Here is a 23,763-nt window from a genome sequence, read left to right as displayed (position 1 = left end):
AGAGGTGGCAAGCGGACGAGCATGTTGACCATAGATAATGTCCACGCCAGCCATGCGGGGAAGTATAGCTGTCGGGCAAAGAATTATGCAGCTACCGTAAATCACACGACCGAACTAGTTGTCAATGGTATTTCTCTCAGAATTAGTTGGCTCTTCATAGGCTTAAGAAGTTTGATTATCATTTCGATTCCCGATTTATAATTTCCTTCACTCCAAAGTCCCCCCAAAGATCACACCCTTCACCTTCGGCGAAGAACCCACAAATGTAGAGGATTCTGTGTCTGTGACCTGCCTGATCTCCAGCGGAGACCTACCCATCGATATTGAGTGGCTGTTCAATGACTTTGGGATCAGTTCCTTCTCCGGCATGACTGTCTACAGGGGCGGCAAGCGGACGAGCATGTTGACCATAGACAGTGTCCAGGCCCGTCACGCGGGAAAATACAGTTGTCGGGCCAAGAACCATGCAGCTGCCGTGAACTTTACAACTGAATTTATTGTTAATGGTAGATGGCCTGTAGACTAGCTTTAAATAGAGTAGAGTACTCGTATTTTCTGTTTATGTTGATTTTCCTTTGATAACACTCTCCACTCCCCGCACCACATATGTACGCCGGACCAGCGTCCTGACCATCGACTCCGTCCACGCGGGCCATGCGGGGAACTACAGCTGCAAGGCCAAGAACAAGGCGGCCAGCAGCGAATATTCGGCCGCCCTGATCGTGAATGGTTAACAGATAGTTGACAATAGAATAATTAAACACTAATTTGAATTATGATTTCGTGGCACAAAAAGTTAAGTTGAGTAATCTATTCCCAACCCATATCATCCTCACAAGTTCCTCCAAAAATTACGCCCTTTGACTTTGGCGATGTTCCGGCGAATGTCGAGGACTCTGTTTCGGTCATGTGCCTCATTTCCAACGGGGACCTACCCATCGACATCGAGTGGCTGTTCAATGACTACGGCATCAGCTCGTACTCGGGCATTTCCGTGGTCAAGGGCGGAAAGCGGAACAGTATGCTAAATATAGACAGTGTCCAGGCCCGTCACGCGGGGATGTACAGCTGTAGGGCCAAGAATCATGCAGCTGCCGTCAACTATACAGCTGAACTAATTGTTAATGGTATTCTATTCCCTCTTTAATGATCAAAGAACCCTCATAGGCTTAAGACGTTTGGTTATCATTTGTATTCTTGATTTTAAATTCCCTTCGCTCCAAAGTCCCTCCGAAGATCACACCGTTCACCTTTGGTGAGGATCCCACGAATGTCGAGGACTCTGTTTCGGTCACTTGCCTGATCTCCAGCGGGGATTTACCCATCGACATCGAGTGGTTCTTCAATGAGTACGGGATTAGGTCCTACTCGGGCATCAATGTGGTCAAGGGCGGCAAGCGGAACAGCATGCTGAGCATTGACAGTGTCCAGGCTCGTCACGCGGGCAAATACAGCTGTAGAGCCAAGAATCACGCGGCTGCTGTCAACTACACCACAGAACTCATCGTGAATGGTACTTTTGGGGAGGCCTATTCCGAAGTATCCCTCTGTAATATATGTGTATACATCTTCAGTTTGTTTGTACAGTTTTTAGTTGAGATTCCCGAGCTAATTGTAGCCCTACCTCCCACCACCATTTTTCAAGTGGCCCCCAAAATAGCGCACTTTGACTTTGGCGAGGTGGCGGCCAATTTCGAGGACTCGGTTTCGGTGAACTGTTTGGTCAGCTCCGGCGACCTGCCGCTCGACATTGAGTGGCTGTTCAACGAGTATCCCATCAATCACTACTCGGGCATATCCACGTCTAAGATGGGCAAGCGCCTCAGTGTCCTGATGATCGATGCCGTGAATGCCCGCCATGTGGGCAACTACACCTGCAAGGCGCGGAATCTGTGGGCCTCGGCCGTCTACACGGCTCAGTTGATAGTGAATGGTATAGCGGAGATTATAGAACTTGAGTGTATTAATCCTTTTTTGTTGGTACTTCTATATGTGGCCCACATCCTTCCCCTGTCACTACACACACCCACACACACGCGCAAGATGCATGTCCGCTTTCGCTTTGTGTCTTGGCTTTTGATCGCTGTTCAGTTCAGGGCTCATACAAGAATATATTGGATCTGTGAATAAGCTTTGTAGAACTAAGAATCTTTTTAGGGAGACTTTGTGAGATATAAGAGTGGGTAACCCCCTCCCAGTTCCTTCCATCTATCCGAACTATAATTTATGTTTTAATCCCTCAAGTTCCACCCCACATCAGTCCCTTTGAGTTCGGGGATGAACCGGCCAACTTTGGCGACTCGGTGACCGTTCAGTGCACAATTTCCAAGGGCGATTTGCCCGTGGACATCACCTGGCTGTTCAATGACTATGCCATCAATGACTATCATGGCGTGACCACATCGAAGATTGGCAAGAAGGTGAATGTCCTGACCATTGACTCGGTGAATGGCAACAATGCAGGAAACTATACGTGCCGGGCCCGGAACAAGGCCCAGGCGGTGGAGTACACAGCGGCGTTGGTGGTCAATGGTGGGCCACAGCTCCATAATGTCAGATTTAAATTAGATAGATCGTTATTTTCAGTTGGTTGATTCAGTTTCTCTTCTGTTTATCCATCAAAGTCTTGCCCCAAATCACGCCCTTTGCCACTGGCTCACAGCCGACCCATCTGGGCCAGTACATAACCTATCAGTGCACCCTCACGGAGGGCGACCTCCCCCTGAACATACGCTGGACGTTCAACAATCAGCCGCTCTTCAACGACGACGACCAGGACATACTGATTGCCAAAATGGGGCGGCGCAGCAGCGTCCTGACCATCGAGAGTGTGGCCGCGCGGCATGCGGGCAACTACAGCTGCCACGGCGAGAATGACGCCGGCAGGGCCACCTACAGCACCCAGCTGAGAGTGATAGGTGGACCGGACGCTTAGAAAATTCCTAGAGAACCCTGTAGCGCTTCTCATTACGATTATTATAATTTGTGCACCTTATTTTTTATTCGTACTTTCCCAACCATCATCAACACCACAACACGACTACCACTATGCAGTTCTGCCGCGCATCATACCCTTCGCCTTCGAGGAGGGCCCCGCCCAGGTGGGGCAGTACCTGACGCTGCACTGCTCCGTGCCTGGCGGGGACCTGCCCATGCAAATCGATTGGACGCTGGATGGCCAGGCCATGCCCGAGGATCTGGGCATCAGCACGGCTCGTGTGGGCCGTCGGGGCAGCGTCCTCACCATAGAAGCCGTCGAGGCCTCGCATGCGGGCAACTTCACCTGCCACGCCCGCAACTCGGCTGGCCTTCAGCAGTACACAGCGCCACTGAATGTCTATGGTTAGCCTGAATGGAATCTATGGAATCCTTGCCCCCTCCCGGGTCGCTTGAGTAGTTCGTTGTGGCTGCCTCTACTAACCAGAAGCATCCGTCTGATGCATCATCCTCTCTCTCTTTCTCTGTTAAACTGCAACAGACCCTGCCTCTGTCTTACATCTGTCACTCTTTTGTAGAATGTTAAGCTAGACATACTCACACACACAATACTCGTTACTTGCATGACTGAAATAAGAACGCACTGATCCTGATCTGAACTGAAAGCGAATCACCCACCCATATAGAACTCAGACAAGACTTGTGCTCCCTTTATTTCAGATATGTTTTCTTAGAGATAGGGTAGTTGAGGCTCACGCGTTACCCTTTTCTTCGTTAGGGTTCCCCTCAACTCAACTGAAATCAACTCAATTTATATTTTTTGTTTAATTATAACTTTTCATCATTTTTATTTGAAAAACCATCAAGTGCTGCCCAAGCTGGCCCCCCTGCCCGTCAATTCCCCCCTCTATGTGGGCGACTACTACCAACTGTCCTGTGCGGTGGTGCACGGGGATGCGCCCTTCAACATCACCTGGGACTACAATGGCCAGCCGGCCGGAGATCTGCCCGGGGTCAGCATCATGATGCACAGCCGGCGCAGCAGCTCGCTGAACATCGAGAGCGTCCAGGGCGGCCATGCGGGTGTCTACACCTGCCGGGGCGCCAATCGGGCGGGAGAGACGACGGCCGAGAGCCATCTCAGTGTCAAGGGTTTGTTCCACGTACACCTGGTAGCGGTAGACTCCTAGAATAGGTCCAAGACGCATCTGTAAATCTCTTTCCCCGTCACCGTCTCCGCCTCTGTGTCTGTCTCTGTCTCTGCCTTTGTCTGGTGTTGGTAATGCCTAAGCACGAATGTGTATTATATATAACACGCGGTGGGGATATTTTGCTGCCCCACCCCGATTTCCCACGCCACTCACCCATTGCACGGCTTTCGTTTCACCCGCTTAGAGCTGCCCCAAATCGAGCAATTTCATTTCAATGCCAACGGGGTCAACGGCGGCCAGGCGGTGCGTGTCATGTGCATGGTCACCTCCGGCGATCTGCCCATCGACATATACTGGCTGAAGGACGGCCAGCCGCTGCTCCGCTCCATATACCACAAGATCGACGAGTACACCCTGATACTGTCGCTGCGCCAGACCACCATCAGCGACTCCGGCAACTATACGTGCGTGGCTAGCAATGCGGCAGGCATGGCCAGTCGCTCATCCAGCCTGAAAGTGAAGGGTACTACGACCATACCGATGTACATATATACGAACTGTCATAGATGGTTCAGGTGAAAATTGTATGTTCTTTTCATTTGTACAAAGATCTTTTACATCCAGTCCCAACCGAATCGACCAAAGACTCGACAGAACATCAGAAAATGCAACTTTTGGTAAATTAAATGAGCTTAACTATAGATAATAGATTAATGGATATAGAGGGTAGGGGGTTTTCTACTAAATTTGATGATAGTTATTAGCCTGATACTTTCTGAACACTTCTTATAAAGGGACCTTCAGTACAATAGATCCCCAAAAATAGGACAAAAACCAATAGATTCTGCTTAAAGAACTTTTTTTTGATGATCTAAATGCAGAATGGATCTGTTCGATCCCTCTTAGGTTCTGAATAACATCATGGATAACGTCATACCTTTCCGATTTCCTCTCCCATCTAAGAACCGCCCGTGCTCGCTCCCCTCCTGCTCTCCACCACCGTTTGCGATGTGGGCGACTATGTGCAGCTGACGTGCATCGCCAGCCGCGGTGCCACGCCCATACTTTTCGAGTGGTGGCTCAACGGCATACAGGTGCACGACCACGAGGGGCGCGACGACGTCGCGGCGGTCCAACAGGCGACGGTGGGCGAGCACACGAGCCTGCTGTTGATCCACAGGGTGCAGGCGAGCCATGGGGGCAACTACAGTTGCAGGGCCAGCAATCAGGTGGGCGTGGCAGAGCGCCAGGCCAGGCTAACTGTGAATGGTAAATGGAATGGGGAATCACCATCGTTTTTTCTCTCCTTCTCAGTCACTCTCGCTCTCTTTTTTTGTCTCTTCCCTCAGCGGCTCTAATCAAGTTTATGCTTGACTTATTTTTGACTATTTCACTCTCTAGGCCAAAGACTGTAGAACAGTTCGATTGGGGTCTAGATACATACGAGTATATACTCGTTAGTGAAGTTTGAACTATAATTATGATCCGCACTGTATATAAGCAATGTATGGAACACGCTTTACACTCGAACAATTACTTCTCTGATCTTTAGATACTTAAATACATAGAATCGTACCAATGTATGGCAAAATCAGCTCAGATCTGACTGCATCACACATACCACAGCACAAACACTCTACACACACACACACACACTAGTGAACGCACACCCACACAGACCACAGAGCACTCTACTAGCACTCTTCAAGAAATCCACGATTCACGAAGAAAGCTCACAGCCTGACAATTTTGCTTAAGCCTTTATATGTTAACACATACATATTTATTTATGAGGATAATCAACCAACAAACCAACCAACCAACAGCAACAACAGCAAGATCTATACCATATTAATCGCTTCTCAATGTCTACCTAACGAAAACTGTACTTAATCGTAGCCTGAGAGGCACTCAGCCTGCCGCCATTGAGGCTGAGTCCTGCGCGCCTCCATAAACGTTACATTTCGTCCCCGATCAGTCCACTCCAGACCCGAGAAAGAACCCACGAATCCCCCCATCCTCCCACCCATTCCTCATTAATTAACTTTCATTTTATTGCTAATCATTTACCTAGTCACTAAGGCACAAAACGAAGTCTGTTCGCAAAGAAATGTATGAGAAACGTATGAGAGAAATAGTTGTCCAGAACAACCCCGAACAGTACTTCGTTTTGCACAAATTGCATGAACTTTAACCTTTAGTTTGTTCTAACTTTCAGTTTCATTAAAGCCCAACTTTCTGTTGTCCTGTTAACGTTTTGGTTACTTTATTATGCTAATAATGTACTTGGTTGTAGTTAGACTTCTTTATTTAATCCTAAAGATAAGAACAAGTGTGGAAATATTTTTGTATGCAAAGCAAACCTTTAAAGGAGATTATCAAGAATATTTTCGCACAGTAAAAGCAAATTGAAATGATGTTCACTAAATCTTAACGTCCTTCATCTTTGAAGATCGCTTTCCACTTTCCTAAAGAACATTTTACTTTGCTTGAACCAAAAGTCCGTCCAGTCAATCCGCTTATCCACAAGGATATAAGCCAACCGCATGCTTTTTACTATATCATCCAGAGAAACCGCAACAGCCTTACTAACATATTTTCTTTCCACACACCACAACCTCGACCACGTATAGTGCCACCAAGATGGATTCTTGAGCCCACCGACAAGGCCTTCGCCCAGGGATCCGACGCCAAGGTGGAATGCAAAGCCGATGGATTCCCCAAGCCCCAAGTAACCTGGAAGAAAGCAGTTGGTACGTATAACATCAGTGGAACCCTTAAAAGAAGTACTCTGATGAGGATGAATCTCTTTCTCAGGCGACACACCCGGAGAGTACAAGGATCTGAAGAAGAGCGACAACATTCGGGTGGAGGAGGGAACCCTACACGTGGACAACATCCAGAAGACCAACGAGGGCTACTATCTGTGCGAGGCCATCAACGGCATCGGCTCAGGTCTCTCCGCCGTGATCATGATCAGCGTGCAGGCCCCACCAGAGTTCACGGAGAAGCTGCGCAACCAGACCGCCCGACGAGGCGAACCCGCCGTCCTGCAGTGCGAGGCCAAGGGCGAGAAGCCGATCGGCATCTTGTGGAACATGAACAACATGCGCCTGGACCCCAAGAACGACAACCGCTATACGATCCGTGAGGAGATCCTCTCCACCGGCGTCATGTCCAGCCTCTCCATCAAGCGCACCGAACGCTCCGACTCTGCTCTGTTCACTTGTGTGGCCACCAATGCCTTTGGATCCGACGATGCCAGCATCAACATGATTGTCCAAGAGGTGCCCGAGATGCCCTACGCCCTGAAGGTCCTCGACAAGTCCGGCAGATCCGTGCAGCTGAGCTGGGCCCAGCCCTACGACGGAAACTCTCCCCTCAACCGCTACATCATCGAGTTCAAGCGCTCCCGCGCCTCCTGGAGCGAGATCGATCGCGTCATGGTCCCCGGCCACACCACCGAAGCCCAGGTTCAGAAACTCAGCCCCGCCACCACCTACAACATCCGCATTGTGGCCGAGAACGTGATTGGCACCTCGCAATCATCGGAGGCCGTCACCATCATCACCGCCGAGGAAGCTCCGTCTGGCAAGCCGCAAAACATCAAAGTGGAGCCCGTGAACCAGACCACCATGCGCGTCACCTGGAAGCCCCCACCACGCACCGAATGGAACGGCGAGATCCTGGGCTACTATGTCGGGTACAAGCTATCCAACACCAATTCTTCGTATGTCTTCGAGACCATTAACTTTATCACCGAGGAAGGCAAGGAGCACATCCTGGACCTGCAGAACCTGCGCGTCTACACCCAGTACTCGGTGGTCATCCAGGCATTCAACAAGATCGGAGCAGGACCTTTGAGCGAAGAGGAGAAGCAGTTCACAGCCGAAGGCACACCGAGCCAGCCGCCCAGCGACACCTCCTGCACCACTCTCACCTCCCAGACCATACGCGTTAGTTGGGTAAGCCCCCCCCTGGAGTCGGCCAATGGCGTGATCAAGACCTACAAGGTTGTATATGCCCCCAGCGATGAGTGGTACGGTAAGTGGGAATCAGAATCAGTCCTCCAGAGAATCAGTACCTCCAATTAACTCCAACAATTAACCGACAGATGAGACCAAGCGACACTACAAGAAGACCGCCTCCTCCGACACCGTTCTGCATGGCCTGAAGAAGTACACCAACTACACGATGCAGGTGCTGGCCACCACAGCCGGAGGCGATGGCGTTCGCAGCGCCCCCATTCACTGCCAAACTGAACCAGATGGTGAGTGCCAGTCAATGCGCAATAGGATATCTCGTTTATAACTCTCCTATCTGCCGGTTACAGTTCCCGAAGCACCCACCGATGTGAAGGCTCTGGTGATGGGCAACGCTGCCATCCTCGTCTCGTGGCGTCAACCGGCGCAGCCCAACGGCATCATCACCCAGTACACAGTCTACTTAAAGGCCGAGGGCGCCGAGACTGAGACGAAGACCCAGAAGGTGCCCCACTACCAAATGAGCTTCGAGGCCAGCGAGCTGGAGAAGAACAAACCGTACGAGTTCTGGGTCACGGCCAGCACCACCATCGGCGAGGGTCAGCAGTCCAAGAGCATTGTGGCCATGCCCAGCGACCAGGTGCCCGCCAAGATTGCCTCCTTCGACGACACGTTCACCGCCACCTTCAAGGAAGACGCCAAGATGCCCTGCCTGGCTGTCGGCGCCCCCCAGCCCGAGATAACCTGGAAGATCAAGGGCGTCGACTTCAGTGCCAACGATCGCATGCGCCTCCTGCCCGACGGTTCCCTGCTGATTAAGTCCGTGAACCGTCAGGATGCCGGAGACTACTCCTGCCATGCCGAGAACTCCATTGCCAAGGACTCCATCACCCACAAGCTGATTGTGCTGGCACCGCCCCAGTCACCCCATGTCACCCTCTCGGCCACCACCACCGATGCCCTGACCGTCAAGCTGAAGCCTCATGAAGGAGACACCGCTCCCTTGCATGGCTACACCTTGCACTACAAGCCAGGTGGGTATCCTTGGGTTGGGGAAGACTTCTCCCATTCAATAATGTAAATCTGGGAAATCTGTTTCAGAATTCGGCGAATGGGAAACTGCTGAGGTGTCTGTGGACTCGCAGAAGCACAACATTGAGAGTCTGCTCTGCGGATCCCGCTACCAGGTCTACGCCACAGGATTCAACAAGTGAGTAGCTTTCACATCCATCCACTTCACGTCCGATCTAATGACCTCCCCCCTCCTGTGATTAGCATTGGTGCCGGCGAGGCGTCCGACATTCTGAACACCCGCACCAAGGGCCAAAAGCCCAAGCTGCCAGAGAAGCCGCGCTTCATTGAGGTCTCGTCCAACTCCGTCTCGCTGCACTTCAAGGCCTGGAAAGATGGCGGCTGCCCCATGTCTCACTTCGTGGTTGAGAGCAAGAAACGGTTAGAGGATCATCATGACACGTTCTCCCAAACAAACATTTGCTAACCTAACCTTCCCGCATGAACATCCACAGCGATCAAATCGAATGGAACCAGATCTCGAACAACGTCAAGCCCGACAACAACTACGTGGTGCTCGACTTGGAGCCCGCCACCTGGTACAACCTCCGCATCACTGCCCACAACTCTGCCGGCTTCACCGTGGCCGAATACGACTTTGCCACTCTGACCGTGACCGGAGGTATTTATGATCTGTTTTCCAATTCGAATCCCAGTTCCAAAACGATTCCCGCATTGCTTTTGTACATAGAGTACTCTGCGTAGACAGTGTGGGACAGCCTGAGCCCAAAGAATGTCGCTCCATGGGGCAGCCGCCGTTCTCCGATCCTGGGCGGGGGCTGTCGGGTGGAGAGGCATCCGGATCGGGTCCCCCCAGCACTGTCCATATACAAATAACAAGATGAGAAGCACCCAGCCATAAAATGTTGTACACACACACACACATTCTATATATTTCCTGAGTTGATTTTGCCTTTTGCCAAAACAAAAAAAAAACAAAAAGAAAAATTAAAAAAAAAAAACAAAAAATATGAGCAAATTTTTTATTTCATTTTCAATGTGAACATATTGCACAGTAAATTACCTCCGATTTGGTTTTGTTTGTACTTTTCTGTTTGTGAGCACCAAGCTTGAGAAACTAGTTCCATTTGTTTATATTTTGTAATGTTTATTGTTTCGTTGTCAAATGCCAGAACTCTGAACGCCGTGCCACCCGAATAATTAGTGTAAAAAACTAATCATTTTCCTTACGTAAATGCAATTTGTTTCTTTCCGTTTTTATCCATAGTATTCCCAATCAATAAGCGAAGAGGTGCATATATATTTTATGTGAACATAACTGAATAGTTAACCAACTCACGATCAGCAATGTTTTTATTTGTTTTTATTTCACAATAGATCCATTTGTAGTTCTAGAGATCACAGTATGAATATATGGTTTTTACTTATTTGATTAATTCTTATTTTCTGCATTTCTGTGCCCAGTTTGTGAAAGAGATTTTGTACAAATACTACTACCAAACACACTTCAGAAAAGGAACTAGTCTGCGATATGTACAATAAGCACTATCGTATTTATGTACAATAAATGTTGTCGTACCCCGCGATCCATCCCCCCAGTTCTAAGATTGTACAAACTCCAATCTCCAATCTTTGTATATTCCCAGCTAAACAAAAAAAATAACAAAAAAAATCTTCTTTAAGCTCCATTTTATAGCAGTGTGCTCAAGTCGGAGAATTTTTTGACTTTCGATCTTCAAGAATATTTCTTTTCCTTGAAATTCTGCCACCTCATCACAGCGATTAGACATCTCTAATTCCCATCCACAACTGGTCACAGATTCCATTCCATTCCCCCACTCACAGATTAAGCCATAATTTTAGCATCTTAATTTCTATTTTTATTTGATTTTATAAATAGCAAAATGCTCGTTCAAAAATATACCAGAAAATATATAAACACAGGAAAAGATAAAACAAAACTGGGAACCGAGCAGAGCCACTACAAAAAAAAAATAAAAAATACAAAACAAAAAACATAGTAATACACAACAACCAAAGATTTTGCATCCAACATACATATCAGAGTCCAGAGTCCAGAGTCCAGTGTCCAGTGCATTCAGACCCGATCCGACAAGAGAGCCGAGCGAGTCTGAGAGCTGATTTCCTTATATATCTTATACATTCATTACAGTTACATGGATACGTTTTGTTTTGGGTTTTTGTGATTTGTGACATTACATTAAGATTCCTTACGATTCATTTCAGTTATGTCAAGTTATAGTTGAGTTGTTCCGCCTAAGTTAGTTGGTTTATTTCAAGAACAGATATCTGCCATTCTTGGAATGTTGTTCAATGCGTTTGGTCCAGTTAGCATTTTTACATACATACATACTCGTATTCGTACGTACATCATTAATTACAACTAGCTTTAAGCGGTCTAAAAAACAAATTGCATTTAATCGTATTTAAAATAAAGTGTTTTTTATACAATTTATCGTTACATCGTTACAATTACAACTTAAACCTACATATCCAATAGTTCAATTAAACTAGTTTTCAGATCAATTTACTCAAGTTCTGCGCATTGTAAAATAACCAACAAAAAACAAACAAAAACCAATTACTTTAATCACTTTTCTCTATATCTCTCTCTCTCTCTCTCTCTGTGTCTGTGAAACGAATCGATATCGATTTGCTATCGATTCCTGTATTCGATTCTTTCACCAACGATAACTGTCTGTATTTGTATATGTATATGTATGTGTGTCTGGGTACAAAAGTCAATGTGAAGAAGAGGAAGGAGAAGCCGAAGGGCCACAGAAGATTGCCATACTCGTACGAGTTTCTCTCTCAACCGTCTCTCTCTGTCTCTCTCCTTGTCTCTCTCCCTTTGTGTGTAATCGTATATCCGAATCCCACCCACCCACTGTCCTGGACCTGTCCACTCAAACACTCTTTGGTTGTTGTTGTTATTGTTGTTGCAGGCACTATCGCCCCCTCGCGCGATTTACCCGAATTAAGCGCCGAGGACACGATCCGCATTATCCTCTCGAACCTCAATTTAGTTGTGCCCGTCGTGGCGGCTCTGCTCGTCATAATAATAGCGATAATTGTTATTTGTATACTGCGTAGCAAGGGCAATCACCACAAAGGTATCTATAAGTAAATCCAACTAATTAAGAATTTCGTTTTCTCTTTTCGGTTTCTCTCTCTCTCTATCTCTCTGAAACACCCACACAAACACACACACACATGTCTACACCCACAACCACAACACACGGCCGAAAACACTTGCGCTTTTGCCTTGAAATATCTGCATGAAATGTTGTCGTTGGTCTGCATGATATCTCAACTGGTTTGTATATCAATCGATTGATCAATTGCCACTCGAAAGTCACCATTGCCCCCCTGGACGATGGCCTCGGCCATGGCAATGTCCACACCCGCATCCGCCTGCCCGCCTGGATGCCCGAGTGGCTGGACCTCAACTTCATGGTGCCGCTGATAGCCACCGTCGTTGTGGTTGCGGTCGGCATCTGTGTGGTGTGCGTGGCCCTGTCCCGACGACGAGCCGACGACCTGCGCGGCGGCCAGAAGGATGTCTATTGTAGGTTCTCCCCTGATCTTGGGGTGTTTCAGAGGCCCCATGTGTTGCTATCCATTATATAACCCATCGATTTGAATTTTATTTTTAGTTTAGCTCGATATTTTATTTCTGTTTTATTGAATTTTGGCTAAATGTCGGACGATCAGCTTTTCTGTTTCTAGCCGTCACTCTATCAACAAAGAATCCATGGTAAACCTTTGAACTACGTCGTCTATGGAATGTCTGTGACTGCTTTTACGCTATTTGCATGATATAATATGGTACACACTTACATATGTAGATCAGTAGAGACATTCATACAAGCTACACTCACAGAAATAAACCAAATGTTTGCACTACAAAAATATACCAACAGAATATACCAAGTACTAAGTACTGAAAATATACCCAGTTCTACTGTATAAATACTTATAAATAATATATTCAATTTGTTTCAATGTCTGTGCCATACAACTACCTAATATCATTAATTTTCCATCGTCATTGAAGCCAATTGGAAAATTAACTTTCAAATATAGTTTGCGATGATTCAAAATGTACAGATTTACTTGAAAAAGGGCCAACAGCCCAGGCAACAAGCTGTTGGTCCTTTCCTATATCCAATTGTTAGTTGAACCCAAGTAAAAGATAATCGTATACCTATGCTAGCCTTATTGTTGTATATACGTTTTGCTTATGACCTAAGCAACTTTTACATTCGAAACGACTTCTCACCAATACTATCCTATCTATATAGCTATATTCTATACTCGAACATATCATCCACAAAACAAGACAAATCAAATCAAATCTATCGTAACCGTTTTCAGTTGAACACTTTCCGCACTTTTTCCCCTGTTCTTTGAAACCAAACTAAGATGCTTTTTGAAATCGCAATCGAGATCGTTTATTGGATCAATGCTAAAAGTAAAGTCGAGTAATTGCAAAATTAAGTTCATCGCTCATTTCATTCCATTGTTAATCGTAATTGCTAAATGTTAATCGTTGACCAGTTGGTATATTTTGAGACTCAACCAGAAAACCAAAAACACTTCACGTAACATCTTTTGGAATCTTTTTCGCAATTGTAACTTGTATTTTTGAGCTACTAATTAGCACATTTAGTGTGTTGAAATGCCGCACCAAAAACCAAACCCAAAAAAAAACCAAAAACCAAACCAAACCAACCAAAAAAGGTTATAATAATTTTCAAAATCCAATAACGAGTGACGGAACAAGTCGAAATCGAGAAAAAAAAAGAAAAGAAAAAACAGAAGTAAAGTATGCGAGTTGATTGCATTCGAGCCGCAATGCAATGACGGAAAAGCATCTTCAGTGTTTCAATATTGAGTTGGCGATATCATATATTAATTCTAGACGATGTAGTTTACAATCAGACAATGGGACCCGGCGCCACCCTGGACAAGCGCCGCCCGGACCTGCGCGACGAGCTCGGCTACATAGCGCCCCCCAACCGGAAGCTGCCCCCCGTGCCCGGCTCCAACTACAACACCTGCGACCGGATTAAGCGAGGTACAGTCATAAGTAAGCATCTAAATTTCCAATGCAACATTTATTAATGCCTCGAGCCCACGTCCGGGGAGACAGTGCACCTGAGCATCCCCGGGCATGGCCTGGGGCTTAGTTCTTTCTTCCATTTACTTTGCAAACCAAAAGATAAAAAAGAAACCGAAAATATATCAAGTATTTTGCGTTGCTATTGCACACACACTCAGACACATACTCAGAGAGGTAGGCGGTGACACGCCCATCTGCCCACACACGACACTCGAGCTAAGCTTTTGTCGAGACCGAAAAATTCTTAATGTTGCTTTTTTGGAGCGCTTCCTTTTGAGTTGAGTCCTCCCTGAGTCCTGGTCCTGTTCCTATTCCCAGAACCAAAAGATTCCCAGCATGAAATGAACGAAAGAATAAACCATTCCTAAATGTTGTTGTAAATTTAGAAAAAATAAATTTTGAGTTAAGCTTTTTTCTATTCGGGATACATCCGCAATGTTGAGTCGAATATTGCGGAAGCAGCCCTACATTTTTGATTGCAATTGAACTTATGATTTAAACCTCTTGCCTCCCACTCTCCTACCCCACCGCACCCTTCGGTTGCTTCGGTTCCATTATGATTTCCATTGACTTATCTTTGATGTTGTACGAAATTGGAAATTTGAAAAATACCACACGAAAACGAATCCACCACACCGAATCATATCACACCCCATGATCATAAAACGAAACGATCGCGTAACACGAAACCATAGGCCACCGCGGTGGCTTGCGCTCGAACCACTCCACGTGGGATCCGCGTCGCCCCAACCTGTACGAGGAGCTGAAGGCCCCGCCAGTGCCCCTGCACGGCAATCAATATGGTCATACCCACGGCAACGCTGAGTGCCACTACAGGCATCCAGGTAGGAGGACTGGAGAGGAGCAGCTGCCTCCCTCTGCGGTCTTTTTATTTCAGTACTCACACCCCCAACTCCCCAAGTCCCCAACTCCGAAACTAACCCACACCCAACCACTAATCCTCGTTTAGTTGATTTACCAACACTAACCAGTTGTAGTCTACCGCCTGGTCACATCGAGCTAACAAAGTAGTAAGTAACCATTTAATGGGGGCTATGGCTATGGCAATGGCTATGGGGGAACAGGATTCATTCAAACATACTAAAAACACTAAACAGAACCACTCGAGACACCACTGTCGCCAGCAGTTGAGCCAAACACCCATGCTAATTGAGTTCTCTTCCCGCAAGGCATGGAAGATGAAATCTGCCCCTATGCCACCTTCCACCTGCTCGGATTCCGCGAAGAAATGGATCCCACCAAGGCCATGAACTTCCAGACCTTCCCGCACCAGAACGGACACACTGGCCCCGTGCCCGGTCATGCCGGCACCATGCTGCCACCCGGACACCCAGGACATGTGCACTCGCGATCGGGATCTCAGTCAATGCCTCGCGCCAATCGCTACCAACGCAAGAACAGCCAGGGCGGACAGTCGTCGATCTACACTCCAGCTCCTGAATACGACGATCCAGCCAACTGTGCCGAGGAGGATCAATATGTGAGTAAACGGATCCGTGCGGGCGGCATGACTTGATTTTCCCCTTTTACAGCGTCGCTACACTCGCGTCAACTCTCAGGGCGGCAGCCTGTACTCTGGACCCGGACCCGAATACGATGATCCAGCCAACTGTGCCCCCGAGGAGGATCAGTATGGCTCCCAGTACGGCGGCCCGTATGGACAGCCCTACGATCATTACGGCTCTCGTGGATCCATGGGACGCCGCAGCGTCGGTAAGTGAACGCGAACCAGAGAATCCCAGTCGATACCTAGTCGAATCTCTACTGATCTTTCTGCATGATCGCCAGGCTCTGCTCGCAATCCTGGAAATGGCTCGCCCGAGCCTCCACCACCGCCACCACGCAACCATGACATGAGCAACTCCTCATTCAACGACTCCAAGGAGAGCAACGAGATCTCAGAGGCTGAGTGCGACCGCGATCACGGACCACGCGGCAACTATGGCGGTAAGTTCTGACCCAAAGAGAAGCTCAGACGAGACCCAAGTTGTTGTTGCATTCGATATATAACCTCATATTCGCTTTGGTAAATTTCCAAAATTCGAATTCGTCTAATTTTAACACAACCAATTCGTCATCTCTTTCAACTCTATTTTTTCGAAATTTTTGTATAAAATATAACCAAACATAAATTGATCAGAAGACACCAATGAGGGTGAGTGATGCAAGCCGAAGTTGAGCTAGATAGTGTGATTATCCATCATCATTCGATAACCAATCACCCTCATACTTCGACTCCTCACGGTCCCCCTCATCGTCACATAAAAGATATGCTCAAGATATAATAGATTCAGTGACCCCCTCATTTCCCATCAGTCAGAGTGTTTTTGGTTGTCCCACTCATACACTCCACAAATATTCATGCTGTGTTTTGCTAAACAATTTTGCAAAAGAACATCCGTGTTGTAAATGTCTTAAGTTTTTTATTCAGATTTTGTTACTTGGTTTTTGGTTATTTTTATATTTCTGATATTCGTTTTTAAGATTCATTCAAATTGCACACTTAACATTTCATTTTACTTCATGGCGCACATATTTCTCACACCTCAATGTTTTATGTTTCGTATCTAACGACCATGGGGAGCAATCGAAACCCTTGTGACTAGAAATCTGCATGCGACGACCTCATAGAGGACCTTCTCTAGTGGGATCAACACTCATTTCAAAGTACCCTACCCCTACCCCTACCCCTACCACTACCTCTATCCTGCACGAATTATTCATTTTCGATGGGACATCGAACACGTGTTTGGACTTAAGCCGATACCCAATGTTTTATTTTCATTTGATACATGTTTTTCTTTCTATTTATTTTATGGCATTGTAAATCCAAATATATAATATCCTACTTTTTCGGTTCGGGCAAAACAAATCAAATCAAAAAAAAAAAAACACACACACAAATTTCTCTTGCAAATATTTTGAATATACTCGTATAAAATGCGGAAATCGCAGCTGTGAAGCGATCCCCCCAACCGAAAGATCAGCGCACCACCGAAGAGATGCGTAAACTGATTGAAAGGTAAGACCAATGCGACCAGATCCAGAGATCTACGGAGCACACACACTCAATCACAGATGCACACAAGTCGTTAATCGTAGTTCTGGTGCAGTAACTAATCTCAATCCACTAATTTCCTTTGTTCTTGTTCGTTTACCTACTAACTTGATTGTGAATGATTATGATCGCTGACACTAGTCGTCGACAGTTGTAAGTTCTCTAAACTAAACTCTAAGCTCTAAAACTAAATGTGACTAACCACGAAAGCCATGCATGTCCATACCCTGTACATACATACATATGTTATAAGAGAGACTGCATCCAACCTATATATCTATATACTACTTTTAACCAAGTTTATTTTCGGGTTCTTGTTTGTTTTCGAGTTTCAATTAATTTGGTTTGTCATTAAGTTGCTTTCTGATTTTTTCTGATTTGTATTTTGATTGATTGATTCATTTAATTTCTTGTTGGTTTGAAGGCAAATCACAGTTGAATGTTTTGAAATCGTTTTGATAACCTAATCCATACGATACCGTACCGCCTAGGATAAGCAGGCTGCAAGCCATACTCGTACTCGTTTATGTCTACTCCAAACACCCGTACATACATATTCCCACAAGTTCTAACAGTCTCTTGCAGCTTTGCGCTTGGCCTCAGCTTGCCAAACACAAGAAGTAAACGTAAACTACTCGTATGATAAACCATGAACAGAACATAAAGACACAGCCACCCCGACGAAATGGGATCCAGTGGGCTTTCCTCCAACAGATAGATCCGACAAATCTCTCAGAGATAACAAACTGAATTTCAATCGAGAGAACAGAACCCACACGGGATCCCATCTCGTATTATTGCAATGCTTTGGTTGCAGCCTAAACATAGATCTAATTAATGTACACTTCCCCCAAGTTGAACTGACTAATCACACATTTCTTTTCGATTCCCCCCTAATGCTATACAGAAACGAAGCCGGCCCAAAACAACTCCAACTCCAACAACAAGCAAATGGCGCAGGATTCACAGCCTACGATACTATGGCAGTGTAATTTGTAAGCGACTCCCGCCAGCAGCGATGGGCGTGGCATTGTAGCTTAGTGGTTTTAGGTGCATGAAGTGCGTGGGAGTTGAATGACCATCGGACCCAACACAACACAACAGAACACAACACACAGACAGATACATACATAAACGCATCATCAGCATTTCACAATGAAATCTAAGAAATCGGAGAGAAAGTGAATTATACAGCGCATATAGAGTGTGCACGCATACAATTATTCAACTACTCGTATTTCAAGTATTTATAACGTAAAGAAAGTAAATTTCAACAGCATATTTATAGTGTCTATGCCGTAAACCGTAAACCGTAAACCAAACATACATAAAGATTACATATATACGTCATACATATATAAATACCTACTCTAAGTGTCTGCCGCAAAGGAAAGTACTACCAATTATACGAGAAGGCGTCGAGGAAGAAACTAATAATGAATCGAGAAAAACATACTTACATATTCGCATATGAATATTTGGAACGGAACTAATTTTTAATATTGTATTTTAGTTTTAAGCGAGACCTACCAAAATATCAGCGAAAAGCATCCTTGTGTGTACCGAGGAGGTGCACGTCGCACGCCACTCCTCTGCCATCTACGCCAAGAGCAGACAACTCATCCTTTGCCTAGCCTAAGTCAGAGTCATAATATTAAATATATTTAGTCATATACGGATTGTATAATTTCTCCTATACGTTTGGTAATTTGAATGAACAGCGCACAGTTTTGTTTTTTTTTATTTGTGTTGCGTTTTGCGTTGACTTGTGATGATTTTTAATTTGTAGAATTGTGTCAGTCAGTAGTTGTATTCGTGTTCGTTTTCTTTTAATCATTATTTATACACACAGACATGTACACACATGCATTTGTACATGTGTTATTTTAACATAGTTTTATTTTGATTCTAAAATGCGCTTCCAATAGAACAAAACGAAAACTGTTCAATGCACAAAATGCAGCCACAACATTTTAAATTGTATAATACAAGATCCCCAGGACGCCCACATAGACCGACCGACACCCACACTCATGCACTCTCGCACGATTTATTTAGACCAAGAACGATATGATATATACAGTTTTGCACATCGGTTATACGCATTTGAAGCTTTAAGAGAAATTGAAATTGTTTATGTCTGGCCATTTCAATTTCATTTTCATTCGCTCTACCCTAAGTTTCCTAGCTCGTAAGTTTTTAAATATATGATTTTATTATACATTTTAATTTGTATTCTTTTATTTATTTGTTGCTTGGTTTTCCGCCACTTTTGCCCTGCAAATCCGTGGAGCTACCCTCAAAACCACAAAGACTGAACTATGCAAATTCAACACGAACCGAAACCAAAACCGGCGCAATCCAAGTACTAGAATAGCCGACACGAGAGTGCTGAACAGCCCCAGCACTTTGCTCACTGCGAAGTAATAAGATCCGGAGTGGATTTTAATACGAATATACCCAGACTCTGTGCACATCACGAACTGCATTTATCTAAATCGGGGAAAACGGGGAAACGACGGAAACAGTTATAGAAAATTTACATTCTACTTTTAAGTTCGCTTCATTTCATTCGCTTTTAGTTCCCTCTCAAGCTAACCACACTCTATATCCACTCTTACCCAGACTACTCTAGCAATTTTATATAAATATACGAGTATATACAAATACATATATATATAAATGTAGCGTTGTGAGAAAACAAAACCAAACAAACAAAGAGAAGAGAATAAATCTTGCTTGTGTATTATGAGATCTTCAGATAGAATGTATAACAAATTTTCATGGTAAACGAACTACAAATATTAAGTAGTGTTTAGTGGAAAACAAAAACAAAAGCATTTAATCGGTACAACAAAAATGATAAGGAATCACATACAAATTTTCGAGTAATTCAAATAGCAAGCAATAATCAGCGATAATCAGGTCGGACGACGTTGGATTTCAGAAATTGTAACGAAACGAAACCAGATTTTAAGTACCCACAAAATAATTAGAAACTTTTCGGCAAATCAAAATCAAAACAAAATCTAATAATCACACTTTTGGCATTAAAAACGAATTAATTCAACAAAGCGGTTTGAGATTATAACAACTTAGGCTAAGTACAAATACCATTGCATACATACATACATATATGTATTAACGACCACGAAAGTGTCAAGTCATTTTTCATACTATACTCGTACCCGTACTCGTACTCGTGTCATGCATGCATAATCGAATCAAATCGATCGCTTTTTGTGTTGCTTCATTGCCAAAGGGAATACGCGATACGGTACCCGTATCCGCGGTATCCATTGATTAAAGAAAAGGCTATTTTTCAATTAAACATACATACATATACATATACATAACTAATTTTCTACTTAACTTTACATAAAATGCATTAATCAAAATTTAACTTCCATCGCAAAAAAAAACAAAACAACAACAACAAGAAAGTTACGAGTAAATGAAAAATTCAAACACTCACACCAGACACATAACCGACATTCAACTTCAACGCACATCAGACTCAACATCCACAAGGACCTAAGCGGGAAGAAAAGACATTGGAAGTATATGTATTGTATATCCAAATGGGACAAGACAAGCAGTTTGAAACGCATTTATACTAATCACTCGCTCCTTCTTAGCAGAAACAAATATTATACCAAATTAAGAGAAGAATCAATACCCCCAAGAGGCGAAATTCGTAATCATTAAGCGCGGCATTATACTACAAATATGTGTATTACTAATTACAATTACAAACGCATACATATATTAACTATATTAAATATCGAATGTATTGAATTGACAACACAAGAGACATGCTTAGGGCGTAACCATGGCCAGAACGAACCTGCTCTCTACGGGTGGTACGTGTGGTGGTAGCTGGTAGGTGGTAGGGTAGCCCTATAAGTTTTCGATCACACTTGCATGCACAAAATTTGTCAGTTTCCAGTTTCAGTGTCATTCGAATCAAACAGAAACCAATTTAAATTAAATAAATGCCAATTTATGTTGGATAAAACCAAACTGATATTTTGTTTCCTCCTGAAGCACCGAAAATCGGAAAGAAAAGAGGAAAAGGACATGTAGAACGGTAAGAAATTTTATGTTCACAGACGCACATGACATTTGAGGCCTACAATTTCTGCTCTTAAATTCTTGATGAGCGTATCATTTGTTTGGTTGCTTTAACAAGTGGGACGGGGGTTGGCGCACTAGTATACTAGCCCCTAGTATATCTATATTTTATACATTGGAACATCATGGAAAAGCTAAGAGTTGCATTCATTTCTACGTGATTCTTACATATAATCTACATTGCGCAGCCAATATACTGTAAAGAGAGAGCCTTCGGTCCACACCCTTCAAGGCGACCTGCCATCTTACGAGCCGCAAGCCCCACAGTGCGGCAGGAAAGAGGAAAAAGTGAACATTACGAACCCTCCCTGAATCTGTACTAGTCTGCCCTACTTCTCGGCACTGCAATGCAACGGTAGTCGGCAGCCCTCCTCCTATCGGAACACAGAGGCGGAGGCGCCCAAAGGGGATCAGCGTCCACAACTGAGTGGAAAGCGCGCCTGAGAAGCCACTCAACGCCGGATTATGCATTGCATACTTTCAGGCGGAGTTTACATGTATTCCGACCCTTTACCGAATACAATTTCAAATACATACTACACACTGGATAAAACCCCAGATCGTTTAAAATAAAATATCAATTTTGTTTAAGGACAATTCCATTCCGTGTAGTTGGAGAAAAATTCAATTTTAAAATTTTTGTAAATAGTTCCTAAATTAATTAATTTGTTCATTAAAATTGCTGCCTCAAAAATCGTTCTCGGTCGCAAATCAATGCCAAAACAACAAAAAAATAGAATATAGTCCGCCGTTTGTAGTGCTATCAGTCGAAGAGCTGTGGCCATTCTTCTGCCATTGCTCTGCCACTGCGATAAGTTCCACTAAAAAGCCAACTAGGGCATATAAGTATGTATATTAGTATATCTCTCGCTTAAGCTGTCGGATTTTCCATAACGTTTTATATCTGGAAAGAGGGTAAAAGGTAATTTTTTTTATACTTGTTTGGGACTTTGAAATTAGTTCTGCCCACCTAAGTAGAGAGTAAGCTGTTAGCATATCAATATTGTATATTGATTTTTGCATTTTGCTGCCAACAAATAGGAGATCAGGGATCGGGTTAGTGAAATTGGAATCACTTGTGGCCGCCGTACTAAAGACTGAACTACAACGGCAACTCCAAGTCCAAAACCGCCATCACGCGTCAGATATTACCCAATTGTGGCCATAATCATCATTTGCATACTTCAGTTGCCTAATCAATCAAAAGTAATTTACAATTTTCACTCTCTCAATGGCCAGGCGCCTTGCGTAATACAATTAATTATTGCAAAATCCAGTCCCAAATGAGCAACATTAAATATAAATCCGTATGGCTATGAACACTTTTCTGCGACGCCTCAGAGTAAACGCCTTCCAATTCAAACTGTGCGGCTGCTCGGGTAAAGGGTATTTGTGTGGATGTATAGATGTGGATGTGGTCGGTAGTTAAACAAAAAAAAATGGAGAAAAACTATTCGCAAACAATTGCGTTTGACGCCCCGCAATCGACGAGCCACCTGCCCCATCCACGTCGCACAGTACCCAACCGACAATTGTGCATTGTCTTCAATGCTGCTGCTGCATAACAGAAATTACAACATGCAAATGGGGCGCAAGGGGGCGGTGAAGGAGTTAGTCAAACGTTTAGATGCTAAACGACGAGCTGGCTACTGACGATGGAAACATGACAAATACCCGTACCGTACTCGTACTCGTATTCGTACTCCCATCAAATATTGATCATTTAGCGTATCGGCCGCAGAACTCCGGAGGAAGTCGTAAACTGCAATTTTCTTAAAGCGTTGCAATAAATCAGCCAGCTCTGCCGCCAGTGAAAGAGCCAGCTATATAGGGGGGAAATATAGAGAGAAAATTAAACAAAAGAGCGAAATAATAATAAAAACAATGTTTGACAATCACATCGTTTGCATATGAATGAAAGGGGGAACCAGCTGGATCAAGAGTGGAGCCGGAGCCGGAGCCGGAGCTGGAGATGGAGCTGGAGCGTGGCCAACATTTTGTTATGAAGAGGCGTGGCAGCAGGTGTAACAAGTAGGCCAAAACGGTAATTGTGCTAAAATGTACATAATCTCAATGAAAATAGGGTTAGAAATGAACTGAAATACAAAGTATATTAAATAAGAATATTAGATGAAATAAGTTAGAAAAAGAATATTAGATGAAATAAATTAGAAATAACTTGGATTAAGAGATGGGAAGAATGAAAAAGTGCATTAGGCATCTAGCTCGTGATAATATCGAGTATCTTTCACTCTTTCGAGGTCTTTTCATATGCCGCAGATCTGTCAGTCAGTAGGGGAA

General features: G+C 44.6%; 1 protein-coding gene across 50 annotated transcripts in view; it reads left to right on the top strand.

Moving 5' to 3' along the window:
- Dscam1 (Down syndrome cell adhesion molecule 1) overlaps positions 1-20,226 on the top strand; it is a 62,856-nt gene extending 42,630 nt beyond the window's left edge. For 35 of the 50 annotated variants that reach the window (XM_033378846.1, XM_033378844.1, XM_033378837.1 and 32 more), the window contains exons 10-26: positions 6,722-6,841; positions 6,906-8,132; positions 8,203-8,358; positions 8,422-9,105; positions 9,173-9,281; positions 9,347-9,523; positions 9,598-9,764; positions 12,480-12,692; positions 14,049-14,216; positions 14,945-15,094; positions 15,440-15,750; positions 15,803-15,983; positions 16,059-16,217; positions 16,411-16,425; positions 17,226-17,292; positions 17,470-17,481; positions 18,236-20,226. In XM_033378846.1, coding sequence (XP_033234737.1) covers positions 6,722-6,841; positions 6,906-8,132; positions 8,203-8,358; positions 8,422-9,105; positions 9,173-9,281; positions 9,347-9,523; positions 9,598-9,764; positions 12,480-12,692; positions 14,049-14,216; positions 14,945-15,094; positions 15,440-15,750; positions 15,803-15,983; positions 16,059-16,217; positions 16,411-16,425; positions 17,226-17,292; positions 17,470-17,481; positions 18,236-18,320 — 4,001 coding nt within the window. In that variant the 3' untranslated portion in view covers positions 18,321-20,226. Of the gene's footprint in view, positions 1-3,054; positions 3,343-3,804; positions 4,090-6,721; positions 6,842-6,905; positions 8,133-8,202; positions 8,359-8,421; positions 9,106-9,172; positions 9,282-9,346; positions 9,524-9,597; positions 9,765-12,069; positions 12,238-12,479; positions 12,693-14,048; positions 14,217-14,944; positions 15,095-15,439; positions 15,751-15,802; positions 15,984-16,058; positions 16,218-16,410; positions 16,426-17,225; positions 17,293-17,469; positions 17,482-18,235 lie in introns of all 50 variants that reach the window. The other 15 variants (XM_015183621.2, XM_033378859.1, XM_033378862.1 and 12 more) reach the window with 6 other exon arrangements.
- The last annotated feature ends 3,537 nt before the right edge of the window (positions 20,227-23,763 follow it).

This window comes from Drosophila pseudoobscura, chromosome 3, assembly GCF_009870125.1.
Source record: "Drosophila pseudoobscura strain MV-25-SWS-2005 chromosome 3, UCI_Dpse_MV25, whole genome shotgun sequence".
In the NCBI taxonomy this organism is placed as follows: Eukaryota; Metazoa; Arthropoda; class Insecta; order Diptera; family Drosophilidae; genus Drosophila; species Drosophila pseudoobscura.
The sequence above is the reverse complement of the archived record's forward strand: the minus strand, read 5'-3'. Positions and strand labels throughout refer to the sequence as shown.